This window comes from Punctularia strigosozonata, assembly GCF_000264995.1.
Source record: "Punctularia strigosozonata HHB-11173 SS5 unplaced genomic scaffold PUNSTscaffold_11, whole genome shotgun sequence".
In the NCBI taxonomy this organism is placed as follows: domain Eukaryota; kingdom Fungi; phylum Basidiomycota; class Agaricomycetes; order Corticiales; family Punctulariaceae; genus Punctularia; species Punctularia strigosozonata.
In genome coordinates, this window is record NW_006767443.1 from 859,945 (window position 1) to 882,139 (window position 22,195).

At 58.4% G+C, this 22,195-nt stretch overlaps 7 protein-coding genes across 7 annotated transcripts; 3 read left to right on the forward strand and 4 right to left on the reverse strand.

Annotated features, from left to right (window-relative positions):
- Positions 1–1,460: 1,460 nt before the first annotated feature.
- PUNSTDRAFT_73478 (FAD-binding domain-containing protein) lies at positions 1,461–3,054 on the forward strand (the record flags this gene model as incomplete). The annotated part of the gene is made up of 8 exons (XM_007386636.1): positions 1,461–1,704; positions 1,758–1,888; positions 1,946–1,963; positions 2,020–2,070; positions 2,127–2,249; positions 2,307–2,458; positions 2,504–2,585; positions 2,641–3,054. Coding segments are annotated over 8 exons (1,215 nt in total), but the record flags the coding sequence as incomplete, so codon positions are not given.
- A 1,113-nt stretch (positions 3,055–4,167) lies between these two features.
- On the forward strand, positions 4,168–5,294 carry PUNSTDRAFT_91034 (Thioesterase/thiol ester dehydrase-isomerase). Its single transcript, XM_007386637.1, has 7 exons — positions 4,168–4,267; positions 4,334–4,536; positions 4,599–4,638; positions 4,689–4,832; positions 4,887–5,047; positions 5,101–5,227; positions 5,283–5,294. Exons 1-6 carry the CDS (start codon positions 4,202–4,204, stop codon positions 5,186–5,188), a joined length of 702 nt encoding a protein of 233 aa, XP_007386699.1. The 5' UTR covers positions 4,168–4,201; the 3' UTR covers positions 5,189–5,227; positions 5,283–5,294.
- A 1,386-nt stretch (positions 5,295–6,680) lies between these two features.
- Positions 6,681–8,916, reverse strand: PUNSTDRAFT_91036 (uncharacterized protein). The gene is made up of 3 exons (XM_007386638.1): positions 8,808–8,916; positions 8,039–8,743; positions 6,681–7,979 (listed from the first exon to the last, which is right to left on the reverse strand). The coding sequence occupies exons 1-3, from the start codon at positions 8,889–8,891 to the stop codon at positions 7,206–7,208; spliced, it is 1,563 nt and encodes a 520-aa protein (XP_007386700.1). The 5' UTR covers positions 8,892–8,916; the 3' UTR covers positions 6,681–7,205.
- A 211-nt stretch (positions 8,917–9,127) lies between these two features.
- On the reverse strand, positions 9,128–10,707 carry PUNSTDRAFT_91038 (mitochondrial carrier). Its single transcript, XM_007386639.1, has 4 exons — positions 10,561–10,707; positions 10,342–10,500; positions 9,730–10,288; positions 9,128–9,653 (listed from the first exon to the last, which is right to left on the reverse strand). Exons 1-4 carry the CDS (start codon positions 10,647–10,649, stop codon positions 9,450–9,452), a joined length of 1,011 nt encoding a protein of 336 aa, XP_007386701.1. The 5' UTR covers positions 10,650–10,707; the 3' UTR covers positions 9,128–9,449.
- Positions 10,708–10,921: 214 nt separating this feature from the next.
- Positions 10,922–12,683, forward strand: PUNSTDRAFT_106452 (uncharacterized protein; the record flags this gene model as incomplete). The annotated part of the gene is made up of 7 exons (XM_007386640.1): positions 10,922–10,945; positions 11,007–11,190; positions 11,253–11,339; positions 11,398–11,461; positions 11,521–11,764; positions 11,835–12,609; positions 12,667–12,683. 6 exons carry the CDS (start codon positions 10,922–10,924, stop codon positions 11,910–11,912), a joined length of 681 nt encoding a protein of 226 aa, XP_007386702.1. The 3' UTR covers positions 11,913–12,609; positions 12,667–12,683.
- Positions 12,684–12,993: 310 nt separating this feature from the next.
- On the reverse strand, positions 12,994–16,051 carry PUNSTDRAFT_122080 (uncharacterized protein). Its single transcript, XM_007386641.1, has 7 exons — positions 15,747–16,051; positions 15,530–15,661; positions 15,396–15,474; positions 14,595–15,335; positions 14,339–14,512; positions 14,030–14,281; positions 12,994–13,971 (listed from the first exon to the last, which is right to left on the reverse strand). The coding sequence occupies exons 1-7, from the start codon at positions 15,836–15,838 to the stop codon at positions 13,372–13,374; spliced, it is 2,070 nt and encodes a 689-aa protein (XP_007386703.1). The 5' UTR covers positions 15,839–16,051; the 3' UTR covers positions 12,994–13,371.
- Positions 16,052–16,213: 162 nt separating this feature from the next.
- Positions 16,214–22,118, reverse strand: PUNSTDRAFT_145533 (uncharacterized protein; the record flags this gene model as incomplete). Its single annotated transcript, XM_007386642.1, has 9 exons — positions 16,214–16,838; positions 16,930–17,101; positions 17,179–19,965; positions 20,021–20,793; positions 20,845–21,311; positions 21,358–21,497; positions 21,548–21,937; positions 21,993–22,009; positions 22,053–22,118. The coding sequence occupies 9 exons, from the start codon at positions 22,116–22,118 to the stop codon at positions 16,341–16,343; spliced, it is 5,310 nt and encodes a 1,769-aa protein (XP_007386704.1). The 3' UTR covers positions 16,214–16,340.
- Positions 22,119–22,195: the final 77 nt, after the last annotated feature.

Below are 22,195 nucleotides of genomic sequence, written 5' to 3' on the forward strand. Positions count from 1 at the left end.
CTCCACAGTCAGACCTCTCGACGCGCAATGAAGACAGTCGTTCACGTAGCAATTCGGAATTGTCCCACCCGGACACAGGGATCCGGGTCTCGCGCCAACTCACCCAACCGCCGGGACTCTGGAAACGGATCGCGCACGTCCAGCTTCTCCTAGTTTGATGCATAACAAGTCGGCTCAAGCTGAGCACCATACTTGACTGCAGGCCTGGTCGTTCGACCTGCACTCGGGCGCGTAGATACCCCGGCCGCAGTGGTCCTTTGTGATATCAACAACTACTGGTGAACTCGACCTCGGGAATCGTTAGACCGCTGACCGTCGACTGCGGCTACACCTCCGACTCTCATAGGCTCCAAAGCGCTCATTTACAGTACTGGGTATACGATGCAATCGGCCCACACTTACGACAGTGAGCGGCCACTGACCGACCCTGCGATGCTCTACGACGTTACGACAACTGCGTGACGGACCGCATCGGTTCGATTGCCCCCCTCGCGCTGCAAGTACTGGTGAAGCCGGCCTGTGGAATTTGTATCAAGCTCAACTTGGGCTGATTGCCGCTTCTCCGACTGCGGTTGGAACTTCGAGGATACCGATACGCCCACCGCATCAGCGGGTACTGTACCATGACTCCGGTCTGACTGAACGACGGGCGCCACAGACTAGACACGTCAACACGGCATACGTACACGTTGAAATCGCTCCATCCTCTCATCGGTGCCGCTGTTTATGCGCTGAGTTACACTGGCAGTGGTATAGACAGGCAACCCGCACCTTGAACGTGCCTATGCCTCTGCTTCACTTTGAGGTTGGACTGCTACGCAAAAACGGAGCACCACTGTCATCTCATCGACGATAGAATCTAAGCCTTATGACCTTCGCTTCCAACTGATGATGACGTGATGTGCTACAGATATCATCCAAGGTTAACGTTATTGGGCGGCCGGCCATAAGTATATAAGCGAGGATGTCGAATTTCGATGTTCGTTCTTGCATCCTACGGCCTTGCTCCTCAATTGGGCTCAGACCACCATGGTGTTGCTAGTATTAGCCATGCTCCTCGGTGGAAGTGTAATACTCGAAGGCCGATCCTCCAGTAACGCGGGGTCACCCTCAACTGCCTGCAGCAAGATCGAACAGTCTGTTTCATCTACTTCAGCAGTCTTCTATCCTGGTACGTTGCTGACCCCTTCCCATCGATGACTTGCGAGCTCATAGACGGTTCGACAGGATCAAGCCAATACCAGGCCGACGTGTCGCATTGGGTAAGCTCCAGTTCCGAGAATTCCAGCTGCAGTGTGCAACCGGGAACAGCGGCGGATGTCAGGGTCATTGTGTGTCGTTCCTTATGCCTGAATGCTCTCATGATATTGACCGTTTCTCTGCTAGCTTCAAGTTCTGTCCGTCACAAGGACCCCTTTCGCCGCGAGTGACCTTTGCCTCTCTATTGTTCTGTGTTGTAACAGATGACGTTTCAGGTCAAAGGAGGAGGTCATTCGTATAATCAGGAGTTTTCGTCGACACCGGGAGTTCAAATCTCAATGAGCTGGTTCAATGAAGTCGTATACGATGCTTCCACGTCGTCGGTGTCGGTTGGGAGTGGCCTGATATGGGACGACGTATACGCGGCTCTCATCCCTCTTGGGGTGAACGTTGTGGGAGGTCGTTCTTCGGGAGTTGGGGTGGCTGGACTGACTCTGGGTGGTGGTGCGTATACATTCGTCAGCCTTTTCTTTTGTTTAGTGACCAACGTCGCACAGGATACTCCTATTTGTCGAACCAGCACGGTTTATCTCATGACAACGTCCTGGGATATGAGGTTGTAGTACCCTCTGGTACCGTCGTCAACGTCACTGAGAATGCTTATCCGGACTTGTTCTTTGCGTTGAGAGTGAGTCTCGGTCATGTCGTAAGGTTGTAATTTTATTCGGGCTCATTAAACTGTCAGGGAGGCTACAACAACTTTGTGAGTCAAATCCGAGTCCATACACGACACATGCTTACTCTGCACACGGGTCTTAGGGCATTGTCACACAGTTCACGTTGCGGACATACCCTCAAGGTCCAGTATGGGTGCGTACGTCTGTTTCGAATTGCGAACCACGTTGGGGCTCACCTAAAGCTAATAGGGAGGTATGGTAGTATACTCGGCGGTGCACGTGGAAGAGGCTACTGCAGCTGCGGCAGCATTTACCTCCGTGACCGATGCGAACGCAGAGCTAAATTTTGTATACGCATGGACCGCGGGGCAGGTGAGGCAAACGACATCAGTGTACATTTCCTTCGTCTGAACCGACATTATGATGTAGCTCACTGCGACAGCGGTGCTATTTTATAATGGTCCGACCCCGCCTGCCGGCATTTTCGATCGGTTCTTGGATATTCCCGCAACAATTTCGGACGTTTCCACCAGAAATTTCACGTCCATGGTTCTCCTCAGCCCGGACACACCTCATGCCAGGTAAACCGTCGTGAACAAACCAGCATATCGTTTGATGTCTCAAAGCGGTCATAGAGGACGGTTCGGAACCGTCCCCGTCATCAAGTATTCTGACAAGTTCTTGAAAGCCGCCTTGAACGAGACCGTGGTGAGGATTGTAAATCTCCTACCGCGGTTGCGTTCACTGAACGTATTGATCTCAGTTCTGGGGTACTGCACTCGCTCAGATAGATCCCACTGCTCAACACGTGTTCATCATGGAGCCCTTTCTCCCTTCCGTGCTATCGCATGGCGCAGCGTCAGCATATCCCGTCACGCGGGAAATTACCTTCCTTCCATCGCTGTTGCAAGCATTCTACACAGACCCGGCCGCGAACCAGATCTTTCAGCGCGCGATGCAGCAATCAACGGCTTACCTTCACGACGTAGCCATCGACATTGGAGATTCCCTACCGTTCGATAGCAAATATGTTGTTGTTTACGGCAACTACGCAAACGCGGAAACTCGTGTTGAAGACATCTATGGGGCAAATTTGGATAGACTGAGGGTAATCAAGCAACGTTGGGACCCGGAGAACGTGATGGGACTTACCGGCGGTTGGAAGATAATACCTTGACTCGCGAGATCAACATTGTACTCTACTAGCAAATGCTACAGCACCTTTTTTGACTGACTGCAGGCTGCGGAATGATTCATAATTCGTGATGCATCGTGCAGCCCTCTATATTTGCCTTCGTTTGGGTACATGTATCATGCGCTTCGCGGTGCGTCGCGGCAGGTGTCATGCCTTGCGCTCAACCTCATTACCGTCTTGGAACACTAGCGATCGGTCTTTTCGACGCCTGAGACAGTCTGCGTTAACGTCTGTGCATTGAACTCTGCTGGCTAGCGCTACTCACTGTCTCGCCAACATCAACGAATATCGAACCTTTGAAGCCGGAATCACACCAACGTTCGAGTAAGCTCTCCCAAACGCGTTCATTGTCTACCAGTTTGCTGGTCATGACGACCAGTTCCATCATGATGCAATCGTCACCGACCGCTTCGCTGATCAGCGGGCTTTCCGTCTTGAAGCCCACGATCCTACAGCTGGAGAATAGCTTTAGTATGCAATCCACATCCTGGTGTGCGGTCCTGCAGCACCACCCTCAAGTCGATGCTCTGGTCGTCACGCATGGCGTGGACACCGCACTCTTAGATGTGCTGACGGTTCGAAGTCAATGCATGACCGCATCGACACCCCTCTGCTCCCGAACCTCACCGCTCTAACCTTCAAGGACGTCAATCACGATCCCGACAACCAGTCGGAGTCGCGAGAGAGGAATACCCTATTCGATGCTTGCCTCAAACTCGTGGACAGCCGTAACACGGGAGAAGCTCGAAAGCACGGCGGGTCGACACCTATTCAATCGATCGTCTTCAAGAACTGCCTTTTCAAGGAGACGGTACAGGAGCGTTTGAGGCTATTGCGAGAGAGTGTGCTGATGGTGGGCGAAGGTAGCTACATCTGCCACGGGAACGGAGAGCGTACGCTTCTGTGATTGGAATTTTATTTACATCTGTGCAAGACTAGGTATCGTATTGATGGATCCTTACGTGTCAGATCTTACAGATGTAGCTTGCTATCATCGTGAGGTTCGCCCAACGATTATTGAGAACGTGACGATGAGAGTCCGAACGGTCGGATTCGTTCCGCGTTCGCGGCCGGTAGCTCATCGCACCCGACGCAGGTCTTTGCGCTACCACCGTGTTACTTATTCATAATGTTGGCCGCGATCCACCTTTTGCGTTGTCCCTTGAGGACAAGTCGTGCGTATTCAACCATACAAGTCGGTAGCCGATCATCTACCGGATATTCGGTTGGGCTGGTACTCATGCGTCTGCCTTTCCAGTAGCAGCTGCAAGCTGCCTTCCGGGATCCGAACTCTCCGTTTCACATACCTCCAGGCAGTACTGGACCGGCAACGCCTCATCCAGAAGTGAACGAAGGAGAACTGTCCGTCGAGGACGAGGCGAGGCAGTCGTTGCTGAAGGCCGGCTACGATCCCAGGAGCTTCTGGGAGCAGCCGATTGTATGGGGGGATCATGACGCCTTCCAGTGAGTGGCAGTATGTTCGCTTTCATATTGGAGGATACACGCCGAACCCGCCTTTTGGTCAGGCATGTGAACAACGTACGCTACGTGCGGTTCTTCGAGTCGGTCAGTGGTATCAACAATCCTTTCCCCTCCGGCACTCAGAACTTGGGCAGGGTCGCATTAAGTGGATGCAGTCGATCGGTGAAGAACTTGGAGGACCTCAAAAGGCGAAGGACATGATCACAGGGAAAGGAGTCTCGTTGATTCTGAAGAGCATCAGCGTTAACTATAGGCGGCCTGTGACGTACCCGGACACCGTATGTCTACTCTTCCAGCTTGTTATCCTCAAGTCTAACCAACTCATCCAATAGCTGCTCATCGGCCATAAACCCCATATCTTGATCACGAAGAGTCACGACGATGCGAAGCCGCACGCGATATCCGCCTCGAAGACTCACTTTCATGTTGCAGCTGCAGCATATTCGTATAGCCAGCGTGCGATTGTTGCGGAATCCGACAGTGTTCTTGTCTGGTAAATAATGTTCTGCTGCCTTCCGACGGACCCAAAGTTACCGGCTACTCTAGGTATGATTACGACAAACTTCGTAAGTGCGATCCTGGCCAGCAAGCGAGGGATGTTGTTATGGGGCGTATACGGGGTGGGGAGTATTAGATCGGAGAACTGGACCTATCTGCTGGTAGTCGTCACTTGGTACGTCGATTGTCGTGGTCTTAGGGAAATGGGTCTGACGTCCGGCTTATAATAGTCTGAAACGTCGAGGTGCATGTACGGTGTAGGATGCAATGGCAGACCATATATCGTCAGAGCACCGGCAGCCATCCTGCTTCTCCGGTGGTGCTTGAACTGGGAACCACATTCCGGCAGAGCAAGCGCTTATGAGCCTTTCGTGCGCAAAAAAACATTGCATCCTTGGTGCATAGACGCTTTCGTCGATGTCTGCATATTAGATTTCGTCAGATTTATCATGTCGCGAAAGCGCCTCCCGGTTTGACAGCTTTCAACTGACACATGTCAGCGGGTGCGCTGCGAAGATCTTCCGACAGCGACACCGAACACCGAACTCGGTGGCTTATAATCGGTCGTCACATCGTTCTTCCTTCACTACTTCATTTCATCTCAACATCCGCGACCGGTTCGGTGAGCGCGTTTCTGCATGCTTTATGTCGGTCCCGTCCGGCTGATATACCCTTCTAGCGTTATCCTTCAATTTTCTGAGCGCTTTGGTCGCCTGCGTTCTTCATCACAACCTAGCCAAGTCTCCCAGGACCCAGTCAACTTGATCACCTCTCCTTCTTAACCAAACCCTATCCACCTGTTCGAAAAGATGTTTGTGCTCCGAACCCAGTTCGTCACGGCGGTGGTCGTTATCTGCGCGACCTTCCGAGTTGGAGAGGCCTTGCCTCTCCCGTTTCACCTGCCTCGCGCGCTGGGTGAGTCGAATATCATACGCATCGCTCGCACTTTGGCTCATTCGGTACAATCATATAGCATTACCCGAGAACGTAGTATTGTTGGATGCGGTACGTTCCATATTCCCATCATGTCAATCTCTGTGGGGTGACCTCCGGCATAGCAAACAGGAGCGGTCAGAGTAAGCGTTCCATCGATCCTAGCCGCGGCCGAAACAAACTCGACCGCTCACCACGGCCCGTTCGTCTCTGTCCACGGCACCGACGACTCGGTCACCGTCGGCGGAAAGAAGATGGCGCAAACTAGGCATCATCACGCTGACGACGAGTCGATCATCGTGAACGGCGATCACAAGGACGTGCACGGAAACGAGCCCTCGCGTCGGGGATTGGCGCGACGAGAGAACTACATTCCTGGCATCGTCAACGTGGTGAAGGATGGCTCGCCGAGCAACGTGGCGTCCCTTGTCATGGACGCGTCAAACATGTCCGCGCCCATGTTCATGGCGTCGCCCCACAACGCGTCCGAGATCCGTCTTGTATTCGTCGCGCCTGATGACTTCGCGGCAGCGAACCTCAGCCAGGCTGCCTTGGGTCCCTCTGAGGTCCCTGTCCGGGTACGTGGCGATGGTACACCATCAATGACACGCCACGATCGCTCATCCGTCGCTTCGTAGATGGAGATCGACGCCTTCAACCCCGTCTCCGCAATCACCGGTGCCCTCGGAGGAGTCATCACGACGCTGTGCGGCACGCTCAGTGGGCCTCTCGGCGGCGTGCTCTCGATGATCGGGCTCGACCTTTGCCCCGCGGACGCAGCTAGCATGTCGTCGGCTCAGACGTTCGCTTACGATACCGGCACTGGCGTCATCCGCCAGCTCCAAGCGGCCCCTGCGCCTGATACGGTGAATGCTGCGAGCGGGTCAGGGAACGAGGGGGGGATGAAACTGGTGTTTGTCCCCTCGGACGTTAAGATTTCTGCCGACAAGACTCACCAACGTAGGGCCGCGTCAGGGTTCTTCAGCCCTTCCTTACGTCGATGACGAGCAGTCGTCCAGTGGCCTTGACAGGGTTTACGAGAGAACGACCGAAGACCAGAGAATGATCTTCATTCATACACGCCTGTACCGTACCCCAGTCCATGGTTTGGACGTTTGATATCGGACACACGATTTCTTGGCCTTATATGCATTGCGCATGACGATCGCACGATCGACCGACGATCGCACGATCGACCGAGAGTGGCGACAAACGCCACATCAGGCCGGCGCGTACTCGTACACCGATATCCGCCCGTCCGTGAACCCGACCGCGATCCGGCCCTCGTCCTCGTCCATCGCCACGCGGTTCCACAAGCAGCGCTCGTCCACCTGAAACTCCATCTCCTCCACGCGCTCGTCCGCCTCCGCCATCGCCCTCAGCGCGCCCATCTCGTCGTGCTGGCCCTGCCCCTGGCCCTGCACGCTCGCGGTGTTGCTGAGCGCGCGGACGCCGAGCGCGAGCGCCTCCTCCGTCGTGCGCGGCGCCGCGAGCGTCCGCCCGGCGAGGCGCTGCCCGTCCGGCGCGCCCGCGCCGAACCGGTCTTCCGTGTGCGAGTCGATCCAGAGCGCGGTCCCGCGCGGGCCGACGGCCATGTCGGACGGGGTGAAGAAGTCGATCGTCGACGACCAGGACGAGGTCGGGTAGGGGCGCGGGAGGTAGGGCAGTTCCCGCGCGAGGGCGGAGCCTGGCCGGTGGTCTGGGTTGGGACGGAGGTGGAAGTGGTGGAGCATGTTGACCGGCCAGGGGTACCAGCTGTCGAAGCGAAGGAACATGTCGATGAGGGGTGGGCTGGTGGGCGAGGAGGAGGAAGCGGAAGGGAGGCGCTCGCTGACGGCGAGGTTGCTGATCCGCCACGGTAGGGTGTGGGCCGCGGCTGGAGGGATGTTGCGAGGATGATCGCCTTCTGCGGGGAAAACGTACGTCTCGATCGACGTCTGGCGGAAGAGAATGGCATAGTTTGGACGAAAGACTACGCCGGAGCACGGTTTGAGCTAAGATGTGGGGCAAGTTAGTGGCAGCTGCAGAGCGGATGTCGATTCAAGTCGCCCACCGGAAGCATCGTGCCCACAGGAGGATCCAATTGCATGATTTCCGTGCCCACGGTCACATCCCAGACACGGACCACGTTGTCGGTGTGCGCAGCGACGAGCCTATCACCCTTCAAAAGTAGCGGCACGTGTTCCCCAGGAAACTCTCGAAGGAGTTTGAATGCGAAATCCGGCTCTTCGGAGACGTCCAGCCCGAATATGGAGGTGTAGTATACTCGCCTTTGTTGCTCAGTGGACGAACGGCGCACGAGCACCAGCACGTACGGACTGTCCGGCTCCACATTCGCCCGCACCGCGACCACCGACTCGAACTCGAGCCTCGCGACGCAGCGACTAGCGTCGCCCTCCGCGATGTCCCAGCACTCTATAATCCAGCGGCGCCCGATCGCGCGCGTGAGCCTCGTCGTCGTCGAGACGAGATAGCGACGGCCGTGGCCGGGGAGGAAGGCGAGCCCGAGGTTGCAGCACTTGGCGTCGGCCCGCGCGATGACCTCGCGCACGGCGTGCGCGGTCGGACGGGGGGAGCGCCAGTTGCGGCGCAGCTGCGTGGCGCGGCGGGCGCATGTTTCCAGGTCGCGGGCGGAGAGGGAGCTGAGCGGTGCGGAGTGGATGCCGGGGACGGGGGTGCCGGCGGCCAGCAGATGGGTATCTAGGGCCGTGTGCCAGACGCTCCGGAGCGAGGATGTCTCGTGGAAAGCCTTGGATGTCTGGACGTGCAGTGCTGTGTGAGCATGTACGCCGCGAGGAAGGACGGAGGGCTCGTGCTCTCACCTGGCGTAAGCGCAGGATATCTTGGATTTCGAGAATGCTCAGAATGTGCAAGAGGACGTCGGCTGGCAAGTCCTCGAGCAGCATGGCCGTGATTGGGCAGCTGCAATCGTCTACACCATCAAGCGTGGAGGGGGTGTGAGAGGCATCTGACGTGATATCAATCCGCGACGGCACATGCAATTGCAAGTCAGAGAAACGTGTAAGCAGAGGTGTTACAAGACGACGATGGCACGAATGATGGACGATATGGTGCACATTAGTACGATGAATATGTAAGTCCAAAAGCTCGAGTCTTCACGAATGCGCGTCGCACGCGAGTTGGATCGTCAGAGGGTGCTATGCATTCCTCAACTAACGGTGCCATGTACAGTCTACCGATTATATAGGAATACAATAAATGCGAAGAATAAGACTAGGTGGGTATGAGTGGGGTGGTGCGTTGCGTTTCGTTGCCTGAGAACGTGGTCCGTCTAGCAGTTGATGTACATTATGCGAGGTGTTGCGGAGTGACTGACGGAGCGGAGCAGAGCATGGCGTCGACATACTTTTTGAGAGCGGGCCCGCCAACGCGAGCTCGCCGATACCAGTTGTGTTTGAGTGACGAGGAGGCGGGAGAGAGGAGAGCCGAATAAGGGAGGGACATCATGCTCCTTCCCATCGGAGGACGGCCTCGTAGATGGAGTACATCACCGCCGCATTCGGGATAACGCGCATAAGGTGCGCGCTGAGCCCGCCGTAGAGCGACCTGGCGCCCTCCTCGGCGATGACCAGCTTGAGGGTCTGCAGCAGGCCGGTGTACTTCACCTTGCCGTCCACGAGCGGCTGCCGTAGCCGCGTTCTCAAAACCTGAGAAAAAACAATAAGTCTTGCATCAGGAACGGATGCATGAACGAATGCGAGGACATTCCGCAACGGGGCTTACCTCGTGGGGATACGTGATGAGGCTGGCGACGCACTTCGCCGTGCCGGCGCTGCCCACCATCCCCGCCCACTCCTGCCAGCCGCCCTTGCCCTGCGTCCGGGCCGAGAGCCGCTTCAGCTGCTCATACAGCGTCCACTGTATCGTCCCCTCCGTCACGCCCAAATAACTCGCGCTGAGGCCCTTGTAAAACCCCCGCAGGCCCTCCTCGCGCGCGATCTTCCTGATCACCGACCAGCTCTTCCCCACCACCCTCTCGCGCGGCGCGCGCGTAAAGAACGACGGCTTGGCGTGCTGGTGCCGGTGCCGCGACTGCTCGAGCTGCAGGCGCGTCTTGACGACCCAGATCGGGTTCGTCGCCGTACCGGTGCATATGCCCGCGATCGCGGCCGCGGTGAGGTGCACGTACGCGTTCTCCTGGCCGTCGTTGAAGTGGTTCGCAATGATCTGCTTGCCGTTGCCATAGGTGAAGAAATTGATGGACCGGGCGGGGATGACGCCGACCAGTGTCGGGCCCAAGCCCTTGAAGAGCGCGCGGGGAGACTCGTCTCGGTATATATCACTGTCGCACGCGGGATGTGAGCATTGTTCGGAACGTGCGATGCCAACGCATACCGGAGAATGTGACCCGTCTCCACAAAATTCCAGAGAAGCCCCCCTGTTCTTTGTGCACCCGCGTTGACAGGATGTTGTTGCCGGAACAGATCAGACTGTAACCTCGTCTTCACAACGTCAAAAGGGCTGGTCACAATCGCCCCGCACATTCCCCCAAGTCTATACGAACCAAAAAATGTATAATGAACCGTAGAAGCTGTATTGCTAATATGCACGTACCCTCCCGCAATGAAATGGGTATATGACCTCGCAGGTAGCCAGGACTTGGCCTTTGGAGGTTCGGTTGGTTGAAGAGGCGTATCGGCCATCGCTAAATTAACTCTGCAGAAATCAGACGTGGGCGTAGCGAGTCCCTGACCACCGCTGGCAAAGGGGGAACGCGTAGAGGCGGGGGCAACTCCGTGCCGAGATGACATTTTAGCCGCGTCACGTGTGTACGCGCTTTTAGCGCCCGTCCTTCCTGGGCGCTTAACCCAAATATTCATCTTTCGACTTCCATGTTGTACTGAACTTAGACTAATCTATTTCGCTTTCATCTTGCATGCACGCCCGGCAGACTCGGCGACAAACGTAACGAACGATGTTCCAGCTATCTTTCATCAAGGTCTCGCTATAACATTTTGCAGTCCTCCGTTTATCTCAAAATGTTGCTTTGCGTTAATCAGGACACCGTCGCCATCCACCCTTCTTCCTTCGGCACGCCGGTAGAGCAGGCGCTCATTGCCGAACTCAATAAAAAGTATGCGAACAGGGTCCTGCACGATGTCGGCCTCTGCGTGTGCGTATTCGACATCTCGGAGGCGGGGGAAGGCAAAGTCCGCTACGGCGACGGGATGTTATGGTATAAAGGTGAATATCCAGTTCCTGAAAAAGCTTTTCGTGCATTGTCTGACGCCATAGGAGGGTCATAGTCGTATTCAGACTCGTCGTCTTTCGACCGTTCGCCTCGGAGGTGATCCTAGCCAAAGTCAAGTCGTCCGATGAAGATGGCATTCGAGGTACGCGACGACCGTCTCGCTGCACAGTCAGGCTTCGCTCACCCTCTCACACTCGCAGTCTCCGTGGGCTTCTTCGATGATATCTACATCCCCGTCATGTACCTCCCCCAGCCCTCCGCGTTGTAAGACTCCCGTCCTCCACCTCTCCCTTTGGCTGGCCACTCACGAATGGTCACTTCAGCGACCCGAACGAACGAGCCCACTTCTGGCTCCCGCCCGACCCCGACGAGCCCGACGCTCCGCCGCCCACGGCGCACAGCCTGCTCGACAGCCCGGTCAGCTCGCGGATGTACATCGACAAGGGCGAGGTTATCCGCGTGCGCGTCGAGGCAGATGACTTCTTCGACGACGAGCCAGGCCCGCCAAAAGCGACCGAGGGCGTCCAGGCCGTTCGGCAGCGGGCTCGTCCGCCCTACACGGTCACCGTATGCACATCTTCCACTTGGTCGGGCGAGCACGCGGAACGCTGACACGATACTGCCCGTATGTCGACAGTGCTCGATAGCGGAACAGGGGCTGGGACCGGTCGTATGGTGGAATGCGGCGGAAGCAGAAGCCATGGACGAAGGATAACCACCACATATCGGGAGGATGGTTGTTTCCTGCCTCGCGCTTACTGCTTGTGAGCCACGATCTAGGTCACTTCAAACCACCTCCTGCTTCTTCCTGAGCAAAAAATGTGCATCGTTGGGAGACATTGCGATCAGCATGCGCACTGGAAACGATCAAGCTGGAACTACTACAAGTAGAGCACGAGCACGTATAATAGGCACCACTACAGGAACGAGCTATCGATATGGACTTCCGACGGCTCCGCGTTCGGTATCAAAGTCATCTTCTCGTACGTCTTCAACGGGGGGTATTGGGCTACCAGCGGGAGCGCAACGAACTTGAGTCGGTCCGCAGGCAAACCTAGCTCATGAACGAGCTTCTGCTTCCACTCCCGATCGTCCTCGCGCTCCTCGATCTGCGACTGATAGGCGCTGTTCCATTTGGAGAAGTGCAAGTCGTCATCGGAGACTTGGCGGATGACGAAGACGAGGCGTGTCTCGCTGTATTGGTACGAGAACCCCCCGTTCACCACGCGAGGAGGAGGCCACGCCAGGGCAGAGAAGCGGATGAGGTTGCGAGGGAACGTGTCCCTTTTGGCCGACAGCTCTTCCATGACGTTGGTGTAAATCATGCCAGATTCGTCTAAGAGTTCCCTGCCCTCAAGCCACGAGTTGAAATCCGCTTCTGTGCACTCGTAGCCAGCGGCGAGTAAAACCATCTGTAGAGCCGAAACTCGGTGTTAGTTGATAGAGGGATTTGTCTGGGATTGGCTCACCGTCCGATAATTCTGGTTGGAAGGAGGTAGCCGTTATAATGTGGCGAGTGGATTGCGGGTGTTGTCAATGTTAGTGACATAACAACGCGCGAGCTCGGCTGCGTGTCAGGTACCTAGGTCTAGCATGTCATATTCGTCTGTTTTATTCCACGGAACATGGTCTCTAGTTGATTGGTGCGTGTTGTTTGGCCTACGGTCTATTTATCGTACCTTGGTCTCGGCTTCGATGGTCGATACAGCCTACCATGCAATGGTACAATATGTATAGGCGTTGTGGGCGCGATGATATATTGCGGAGAACCAAGAATACACATCCAATCAAATCAATTATACCTAAGAACAATATCAGGACACTGCGAGCACATTGCGGATCCGGATGGAGAGAGAGCAAAAAAGAACACGTCGGCCTCTCTCGAAGGCAGGCGGGTTTTGAGAGGCCAGGGAGCGGGAGCCATATAAATAGATCAGTTCCCCGGGGAGCCAAGTTCAACGTAATAAGAGAGGGAGAGGAGTAAAGAACATACTGTGACGGGGAGAGAAGCCGAGACCAGAGCGTAATAGGCAGAGGAGATGCAAAAAAGGGGGTTGCTACGAGTAAGAGGAGGCGAAGGGGATGTGGGGAATGCGAACGCGACGAGCGCACGGGGGTGACGATATCAAAACACAGATCCAACTCGGAACCAACACGACGCCGACACGCGCGAGCTACTTGAAATCGAGGTTGCCTAGGTTCCCGTCCGGGTTGAACCACTGGTTGATGTCGAGGTCCGGCCGATCCGCGCCAAAGAACCCGGGGTCGAAGTCGGCGATCGACATGAACCCGTCGCTGAACAGGTCCGCCGACAAGTCCGGGCCGCCGCCGAGCTGCAGCGAAGGCTCCGGCGCGGGTGCTGGTGCTGGCGCAGGAGCGGGCGTGGGTGCCGGAGCAGGCGCCGGCGCGGGCGTGGGCGCGTGGCTGTTGGGCGTATGTGCTGTGCGCGGCGACGCCCCCGGTTCCTTCGGTGCGTTCGCGGGCGACGGCGGCGGGCCCATCTTGCTGCCTTGCGGCGGCTGTGGCTGCGGCGGGCCCGGCGGAGGCTGGCTCGGCCCTGGGGTTGGCCGGTTAGACATCGGCTGCTGCTGCCCGGGTTGTTGCTGGTGCTGCTGGGGCGGCGGGCCGCCCGGGAAGGGCGTTCGGCCGCCAGGGAAGCCGCCCGAGCCGTCGGGTCCGCCTGGTAACCCCTGCACCAGGGTCGCATTCGACGGAAGGTTGCTCTTGTGCAGCGTCTGCATCGACATTCGGTACTGCTCTCGCGCGTTGTGGATCTGCGACACGCGTAAGCAGCTCGCTCCTGAAGAACGGAAAGAGAAAAAAGACACGCACCTGGTTCTGGATCATGGGCGAAATGGTCGGAATGCCATTCACGGTGTGCGGCGGCGGAGGCGCCATTTGCTGCCCCAGCGGCACCATCCCCGGCTGCCCTTGGTACACGGCACCGCCGCCCATGACCGGCCTCATCCCGCCTTGAGGTGGCTGACCCACGAACGAAACCATCGGCGTGCCATCCGGGACGTTTGGCGACGGCCTGATGCGCTTGGCGTCCGGCGGCGAGCTATCTTGCGTGGGCTGCATTTGCTGCGTTCAATCGCCGAGTGAGAACAAAGAACCACATAGTACGCGATATGCGCTTACCTCGTCCGGAGGAGATCTGCTACTGCGTTTTGGGCGCTGCTGCGCCATGGGCGGCTGACCTGCCGGGCCTGGCCGCGGCGGCATCCCAGGCATCCCCTGTGGGCCCGACGGCCCGCCGGGTGGGTTCCGCAACACCCCGCCGCTCTTGCTCCTCCACAACGCCGCCACCCTGCCCTACACGCGCAAAACACAAAAGAGAAAATAAAATCAGATCTCGCGCGTCCAGAGGAACGAGCCACTACACGTTTGACCGCACCTTCTCTTCCGGCGTGAACTGCTGCAGCTCCTTGTCCCCCTGGATGCCCGCCTCTGCCCGGAGCTGCGGTATCGCCATCGGCGGTATCGTCGCCAACGTCGCGTGGATCTCGTGCGGGCTCATCACCATCGATTGCATTCCGCCCGGCGGCTGCCTTGGGGCCATCGACGGGCTCGGCTGCGTCATCATCCCCCCCGCGCCCGGGTGCTGCGACCCACCGGGCGTCTGCGCCCTGCTCGGCGGCCTCCCGAACGTCTGCTGCCCCGGTGGGGGAAGCATGCCCCTGTTCGCGAGCGGCGACGGTCCCGGGCCCTGCTGCGCGCCGCCCGCGCCTCCCTGAGGCGAGTGCGCCATCGTCGGCGACGGATACGTGCTCCCGTTCGGCTGCTGCTGCTGCCCTTGCTGCTGCTGCTGTTGTGACGGCGGTGGTGGTTGTCCTGCGCGCTGCGGGTTCACCTGTCGTTGCGGGTAGTTTTGCTGCTGGGCCATCGCGCCCGGTTGGCCTGGGGCGGGGACGATGCCGTTGGGCTGTGGCGGTTGGCCGCCTGTGGGCGGGAAAGGTGCCGCGCCATTGGGAGGGGGAGGGCCACCTGCGGGGTGGATGCCGTTGGGCGCGCCTTGTGGCGGCGGTCGAGGGTAGCCGTTGCGGCCGAGGGGCATGGGGAGGGCGGCTGCCGCTCCTGCATTGGGAGGTACGGTTCGTTGGCCGCTCGCGCGCGCGACTTGCTGTTGTGCTTGGTGCTGTTACGAGGTCGTGGTCGCATCAGGGTCCGACGGTGACGGACAGGAGGTTACGCGTACCTGGGTGTAGACCAGCGCATCTTCGCTGCCGTTCCCATTGCTCTTCGCCGTAAACAGTACCCAGAATACGCTCCACCACCTGAGACCGTTCGTTAGATGGTACACGTTTTGAGCGAGCGAGGCATCGGACGCACTCGAAGAGGAGACCCTGTCTCGCGTTGATAGGCGGCTGAGCTTCTGGCGTGAGCTCCGCCTCCTTAACGAGCTCTTCTGCCGTCCGTCGAAAGCCACGCTTGTTGCAATAGTCGTATATGTATATGTTGAACCTGCGGCAGAAGAAATCGCGTCTGAGTACGAGTGTCCGCCTGGCGGCGCTACACCGCATCTGGCCCTGGCAGAGGATCCACGCACATCCTGTCGCCCTCCCACGACATCTGGCTCGGATCTTGCGAGCTGTCGGTCGGCGTGCCCTGGGCCGTACCGGGCTGGGGAGCGTTGGCCATGATGGCGAGGCGGCGAGGACGGAAGGCAGAGGGAAAGAGGAGAGGAGGAGGCAGATAAACTCTGCAGCTGGGGACGGGATTGCGGTGCGAGGCCTGCGCTGCGGACGTAATAGAAGCCCCGGGCGTGTCCTCGTCGTGGCACGCAACCCGGACGAGCTCGTGCAACGTTCACGCTCGTCGTCGTCGTCGTCGTCGTCGTCGCGCACGGTGTCGGGGGACGCTAGCTGGCACCGTCGGCGATCGAGGCTAAGGCGGGACAATCGAAGGCTCCCACCGGCTGGGAACCAATCATTATATCGCTGGCACCGCCGGTGGCTCTCCTCGGCCATAGCCCCTTGCTGTGTTTGTCCTTATTCGGCGTAATAACCTAAACCCTCCTGTCAAACTACCACAAGACACCATTGCGTATGATACAGTGCAGCTAAACAAGACAACGCGACAGAAAACACAAAACACGATGGGAGCAACACCGGCGACGACCTATTATTACGATCAGAACATATCAGTGCCGCCGCACCACGGCAACCTGAAAGTCCCAGCCGCCCAGAATATACTTCACCTCGAACAGCCGCCTGATCTCGCGCCAGCCCTGGCCGTCCTGCACCTGCACGTCTCCCGCGTCCTTGACGACGTACACAAACTCGGCCGGGGACAGCAGCGACCTCAACAGCGATCCGAGCAGGAAGGCGATGAGGGCCACCGCCAGTACCGAGGAGAGCGGATATGTATACGTGGGCGCTCTGGCGCGGACCCCGGCCGGCGCGCTGCCACCAGCCACCGCGAGCGCCCCCGGCGGCGCCTCCTCGGCCCCCTCGCCCGGCGTCTCCGCGGCCTCGCCGGACAGGCTGGGCAGGCGCGCGAGCCCGCCCCGCGGCGTGAGCGCCGATAGCCGCATCAACGGCGTCGAGTATGAATTCAGGAAGCCGAGCAGGCCACCGGCAGCACCTGCGACCGCACCGCCATCCGCCGGATGGGGCACCGCGCTCGCACCCGCGCGCACCTGGCAGTTGGGCGGACAGAAAGGAAGCAGAAGGGGGTGGGCGACCACGTGAGCACGCACGCTTCTTCGAGCGGGTGAGAGTCCGACGCACCTCGTTGACGCTCTCCGTCTTCGGACTCTCGCTCTCGTCCTGGGAGGCGGCCGGCGTCGACTCCGTCCCGTCCCTGCGAACGGAAGCCAACGCGACTGGGTCCATGAGCCCTCGCGCGACCGCGAGCGGCGTGCGGAGTTCCACAGGCATCGATTCTTCCGCTGCAGACGTCCTAATCAACCGTCCTTTATCAGCGCCAAGAATAGCGATAACGGAATCGCCGAAATGAATGGCACCCAAGCAACCCACCGCGATAGAACCGCCGCCTTCCCTGTCCCGTCGTCCAGCAGCTCGTCTCGACCAAGAGCTTTCAGCGACTCCTTCTCGTCCAAGATGCTGATGGGCGCGTCGTCTACGAGAACCCTCGCCGGTTCTTTTGATCCTGAGCGCTTGGAGATTGATCCGGTAGGGTTGCTCGCCGTCGCCGGTCGTATCTCTACGTGTAGCACGGCGCGCTTACCCTCCTCGAGGTCCAGCAGCCATTTCGGCTTGGGAGGCGCCGTCCTCGTCTCGCCGGTCAACGGATCCTCCAAGGTCGATACAGCATACTGAGCCGTCGGCAACGTAAGGCGCACTAACCTCCGCGGCGGTGTGTCCGCCGAATGGAGGCCGGAGGGGGGCAACGTATAAACGCCGCATGCGACTGGCAGCACCTTCTCCGGCAAACTGAATGCGTCCTCCGGGGTCGAGGGCAAGTCGAGCTCGTCCGCATTGTCGCGTACGTCGGACCGCAGCCGCATGGCGAAACCTTCCGGATAGAGTTTGGCATCTACGGCAAGTTCGGCGAGCACGAGGTCCGTCGGGACGCGAGGGACGAGATCGCTGGGCTTGAGGGTGTACGCCGAGGACTGGGTGCGCATGCGACTGTGACGAGGGGGCGATCGAGACATCGCCTCGCGCGGAGACAGTGAATGGTCCTGGCGCGACGCTGGACGAGGACGGTCCGACGAAACGCTGTCTTTCCGTCTCGGAGACTCAGCTGTCGACGTAGGTTTGGGCGAGGAAGCAGTAGCAAGGCCGAGGCGACTCTGCCTAGGCGTAACGTCTTCCCCGGGCCCTGCCGCAGGAAAAGTAGCCTGGACGAAGGTCCAATATGTCCGACTGTCAGGCTGATATGTCGTAGAAACAAGCTTGCGACTGCCATCGCGGGTGCTGATCACCCAACAATCTCCATCAGGTTGTCTCGACGAGACGCGCAGGTGTTGGTGCGGCAGCCGGATGATGGGCGGGGCGTTGAAGGTCTTCATATACGTTTCGAGCAATCCGATAGACCGCGGCAGCGCGGCATTGATCATCGAGTTGACAGCCGCGGGAATCGAGCCAGCGTAGTCGACCGCGACGATTCTCGTACATCTCGTGGAAGGAATGGCGTAGTTCTCTGTCCCGTATGGGTCCAGCGTTTCCAGCGCCCAACCATCCATAATCACCCGTCCAATAGGCAGATTATAAGAGTTGTACTTGTTAGGAGAATAAGAGGCGACGGATTCCGGATTGAACGACGCTGAGACGTAAAAGATGGTCACCCGCTCTTCGCTCTGCCGGTTATCCTGTGTGCCGCTGTTGCGCCGTGAGGCTGAGGGAGGCCCGTTCATGCGCGCGACGACCGAGGCCAGGTAAAACCCTCGATCCCTGAACGGAAAGCCGCCCTTGGTGACCACGAACGCCGTATGGCAGCCCGCACCGAAAGTCTCGAAGACGTGTGCCGAGTCGAATCGGTCATCCCATTGCTTGCGACAGCCATACTGAGTCAGCGCAGAGGCGAGCTCGTCCGCTGCGACGCCCTCTATCACCTTCTCCCCCCTGTGCACCAGAATGGATGGCGAAACGTCGGGGCACAGCTTGCGCTTGGCGGGAAAACCCTTCTCGCTCACCAGCGCCCAATCGTCGGACGAAGCCTGGGGATAGAGCTTCTGCAGATGCGCCAACGCTTCGAGCGCGCTTTGCATCGGCGGTTGCGAATTCGGGAAGCTACCGCCCTCCGCTGTAGGCGGGGGAGAGATGGCGGCCACGGCTTGTTGGGTGGTCGCGGTCGCGGATTCGACAGCCATGGTGAAGAACTTGGTCAAAGGACTCGTGAACTTCGGCGCAGAAAAGCCCTGGTTGAGCTGGGCAGAGTCTCGTCGCTTGCGTCCTGATGTCGACTCCGTGCCATCGGGCAGGCTGTGATCACTGTCCGCATCCCATTCCGCCTTGCGTCGCCGGATGGCACCGAGGACGGGGGGCTGGTCCAACGGTATTCGCTGCGGCTTGACGCGCTTCTTCTTCGCCAGATTTTTCACCTCGCTTTCCGGGAGCTCCTCCACGTCGACGTTGACTTTCGCGCCATTCACCATCACCAGGCCCTTTTCCTTGCCCGGCCCGCGGCGGACGATCGCAAGAATGCGCTCGTCGCCGGAAAACACGGCGTCATGCGTGATCGTCAGCCACAGGCCACCGCCGCCCTCGGACAGGCGGTGGCGCCGCAAGCAGGTGATCGACTGCGGCGGCGGATCGACGACGATGTCTAGTGAGGGCGCCCAGTTGTCGATGTCGCAGCGGAGCTCGCACTCAATCACTGGCATCTGAGAGGCCGAGCCCGTGCTCGAAGTGCCGTCCGCGGTCTCGCCAGGTTTAGTTGTGGACGCGTCCGTAGAGCGTCGACTGGCAGACCCTTGGTATTCTAGGCGATAATGGCCCCGATCGTGGTCGTACCGGACCTGGGTAGCTTTGGCGCCTGCCAACCTCGTCGCTACCGGTGGGCCGCCGCACTTGATGGCGAAATCGCCGATACCGGCGAGAGTGTTGATCATCTGCTGTGGTATGCTCGCCTTGTTCGACCAACCTTTGGGATCCGACTGTTCGAGCAACGTGATAGACGTGGTCGTCGGGGACAGCGCCTCGATGGACCAGCCCTGCAAGTCCACCTGGGTCCTGATGGTGTTCGGCTGCGGAGGCGGGATATTCGAGAAATACGGGAGATCGTCTGCAGAGAACGCGAAGACGTGGACGGCTGTCGGGGATTTGTACACCGTCCTCAAGACAACAGAATCTCGACCCCTGCGGGTTTTGTAAGCTCATTTAGTGCGTTGCAGAGACGAGAATCCCGACGTACACGACAGGCCATGCCGGCCTCGTCTTGTACTGCCACAGTTCGGTGAGTTCGTTCACGTCTTCCAACAACGTCGCGTCCTCGTGAAGCTTGTCCCAGTACGTCCTCGCCCCAGGCGACACGATGGTAGCGAAAAGGTCCCAAAGGCCGACACCCACGAAGGTCGCCTCAGCCCGGTAGACTACCAGGGTGGGATCTATGGAGTCAAGTTGAGTCACTTCGACTCCACGTCCTTCCGTCGTTCGTTTCCACTTCTGCTCCGGTTCCTGCAGAAGCGACGAGAAGTAGATGTAATTCCGCTTCACCCGCGACAGAATGCCCTTCTCTCCCGCCGCCGTCCTCTCAGATGCGACCCTCATCAACCCGCCAGGCGTCTCCGTCGTCTTCGAGCTCCCGCTGACTCCACTGCCCGTCGTGTGGACGCTCGACGCGGATGTCTGGCCGGTCCGGAAGCTGAGGTCAGCGGTGCTCACGGTGTCTTGGAGCATCTGTTTGGACATAAAGTACGACGGATCGCGCTCCTCGTGGTCTTCGATGGTTTGCGGCAACCCATTCAGGCGCAGGCCGCTTTGTGCGCTCGAGTACTCGATCGAGACGCGGACTTTGAGTATGGCCTGGTCGTCGGGCAAGGAGGCGTGACGGAATGAGAGGACGACCTTGTCGGACGTTTTGCCGGTAGGGCTAGCAGGTGGAGAGCTTGAAGATGGTTTTGTACGAACGGCAGTCGCCGTCCATGGCAGCTTCGCTATATCTTGACGGGATGCCTTGGTGGTGACCTGGAATGGGGTGAGCAACTCCCCCATGAAAGCAGGATATATGCGTCGTACCTGCACATCCCAGCCATCGGGCTTTAGCAAGGAACATTCGAGAGCCCGAGTAAGCCGCCGTGCTTCTCGAACGGCGTGAAGCTCGTCCATGCCCTTCATCGTTTTCGCCTCCACCGCATGCGAGTCATGATCTTCTTCCGGGTGAATCGCGTAGTCGATGGTCAGCGCCTCCCGGTCGATCTCAAAGCGCATCCGCTCGATCGTCACGCCATTTCCGTAGCCAGTAAGTGTGGGTACGCGGAACGCCCGTTTCTGGACAGTGCGGTACAGGCCAAGGACCATCGAGCCGAGCTGCTGCGCTACGGTAGACGAACTGTTGAAGTTCCACATGACTTTCACGTCGTGTTGCCAATAGCAAGTGATACGGAGTTTGTTTCCGAGGGATTTGCGTCGAACGGGTTGTTCGGAAGGTTGAGGGGATGAATCGGATGGAGGGGGTTGTACAAGTTGAATACACCATGCGAGTACTAGGGACCCATGAGATTAGACACAACTTAGGGTATATGCGCTCACGTTTGACATCCGACCGAACATACGGGGGAGCAGGTCGGAGGTAGGCGGGTTCGTCAGGAGAACGGGGTAGGGAAGTTGATATGTCGATTAGCGTTGTAGCGTCGTTGAATGTCCGTGATATAGTAACAGCGTCCCGGGGACTGACATTCTGGTTAGTAACTGGCTCATATATGCGCCATTAAAAACGTACTTTGCAGGCCAACCCAACGTGAAGTTGGTCTTTGCTATGCGCGTCGCAGGATCAAACATCTCCACCAGCTGGGCGGCTTCAACTGCAGGATCCCATTCCTTCCGCAACTCCGGAGTGACGATGACCGACCTCCACGACTCCAGCGAAACCGGGTCACTGCCCAAGTTCACGTCCAGGATGATCCGGTGGACATTATCCGCTTTCTTGCCGACCCTGCGGTGGATGACGACGTCCGAGAGCTGCGGCTCCGTTGCACGCAGCTTTCCCTTCGCGTTCAAGTCCTCTGCGGGTAGAAGCACGCGTTTCCATTCCGGAGAGGAGCTCGAGGTGACAAGACGGCGGAAATTGGTTTCGGCTTCGTTGAGAGCGTTATACCATGACTGTCGTAGGCTGCAGAGGTCGTCGTTCAGAGTCTGTCTGCCTTTTTCAAAGGTAGTACACACACCGGGTGCCGTCAATCATCTATGGTGGTACGGGTCAAGGTCTACCTGAGCGCCACAGTCACGGTGAGCACGCTTGCGTCGAACAGCGTGATCGCAAACGTGGCGTGAACCCGCGGCGGAGTCTCCATTTGGCCTTCACTTCTCGGCAAACATCGTCCAGCCCGGACTTCACCCGACGAACAGACACTTTTCCTCTGGTGCATGG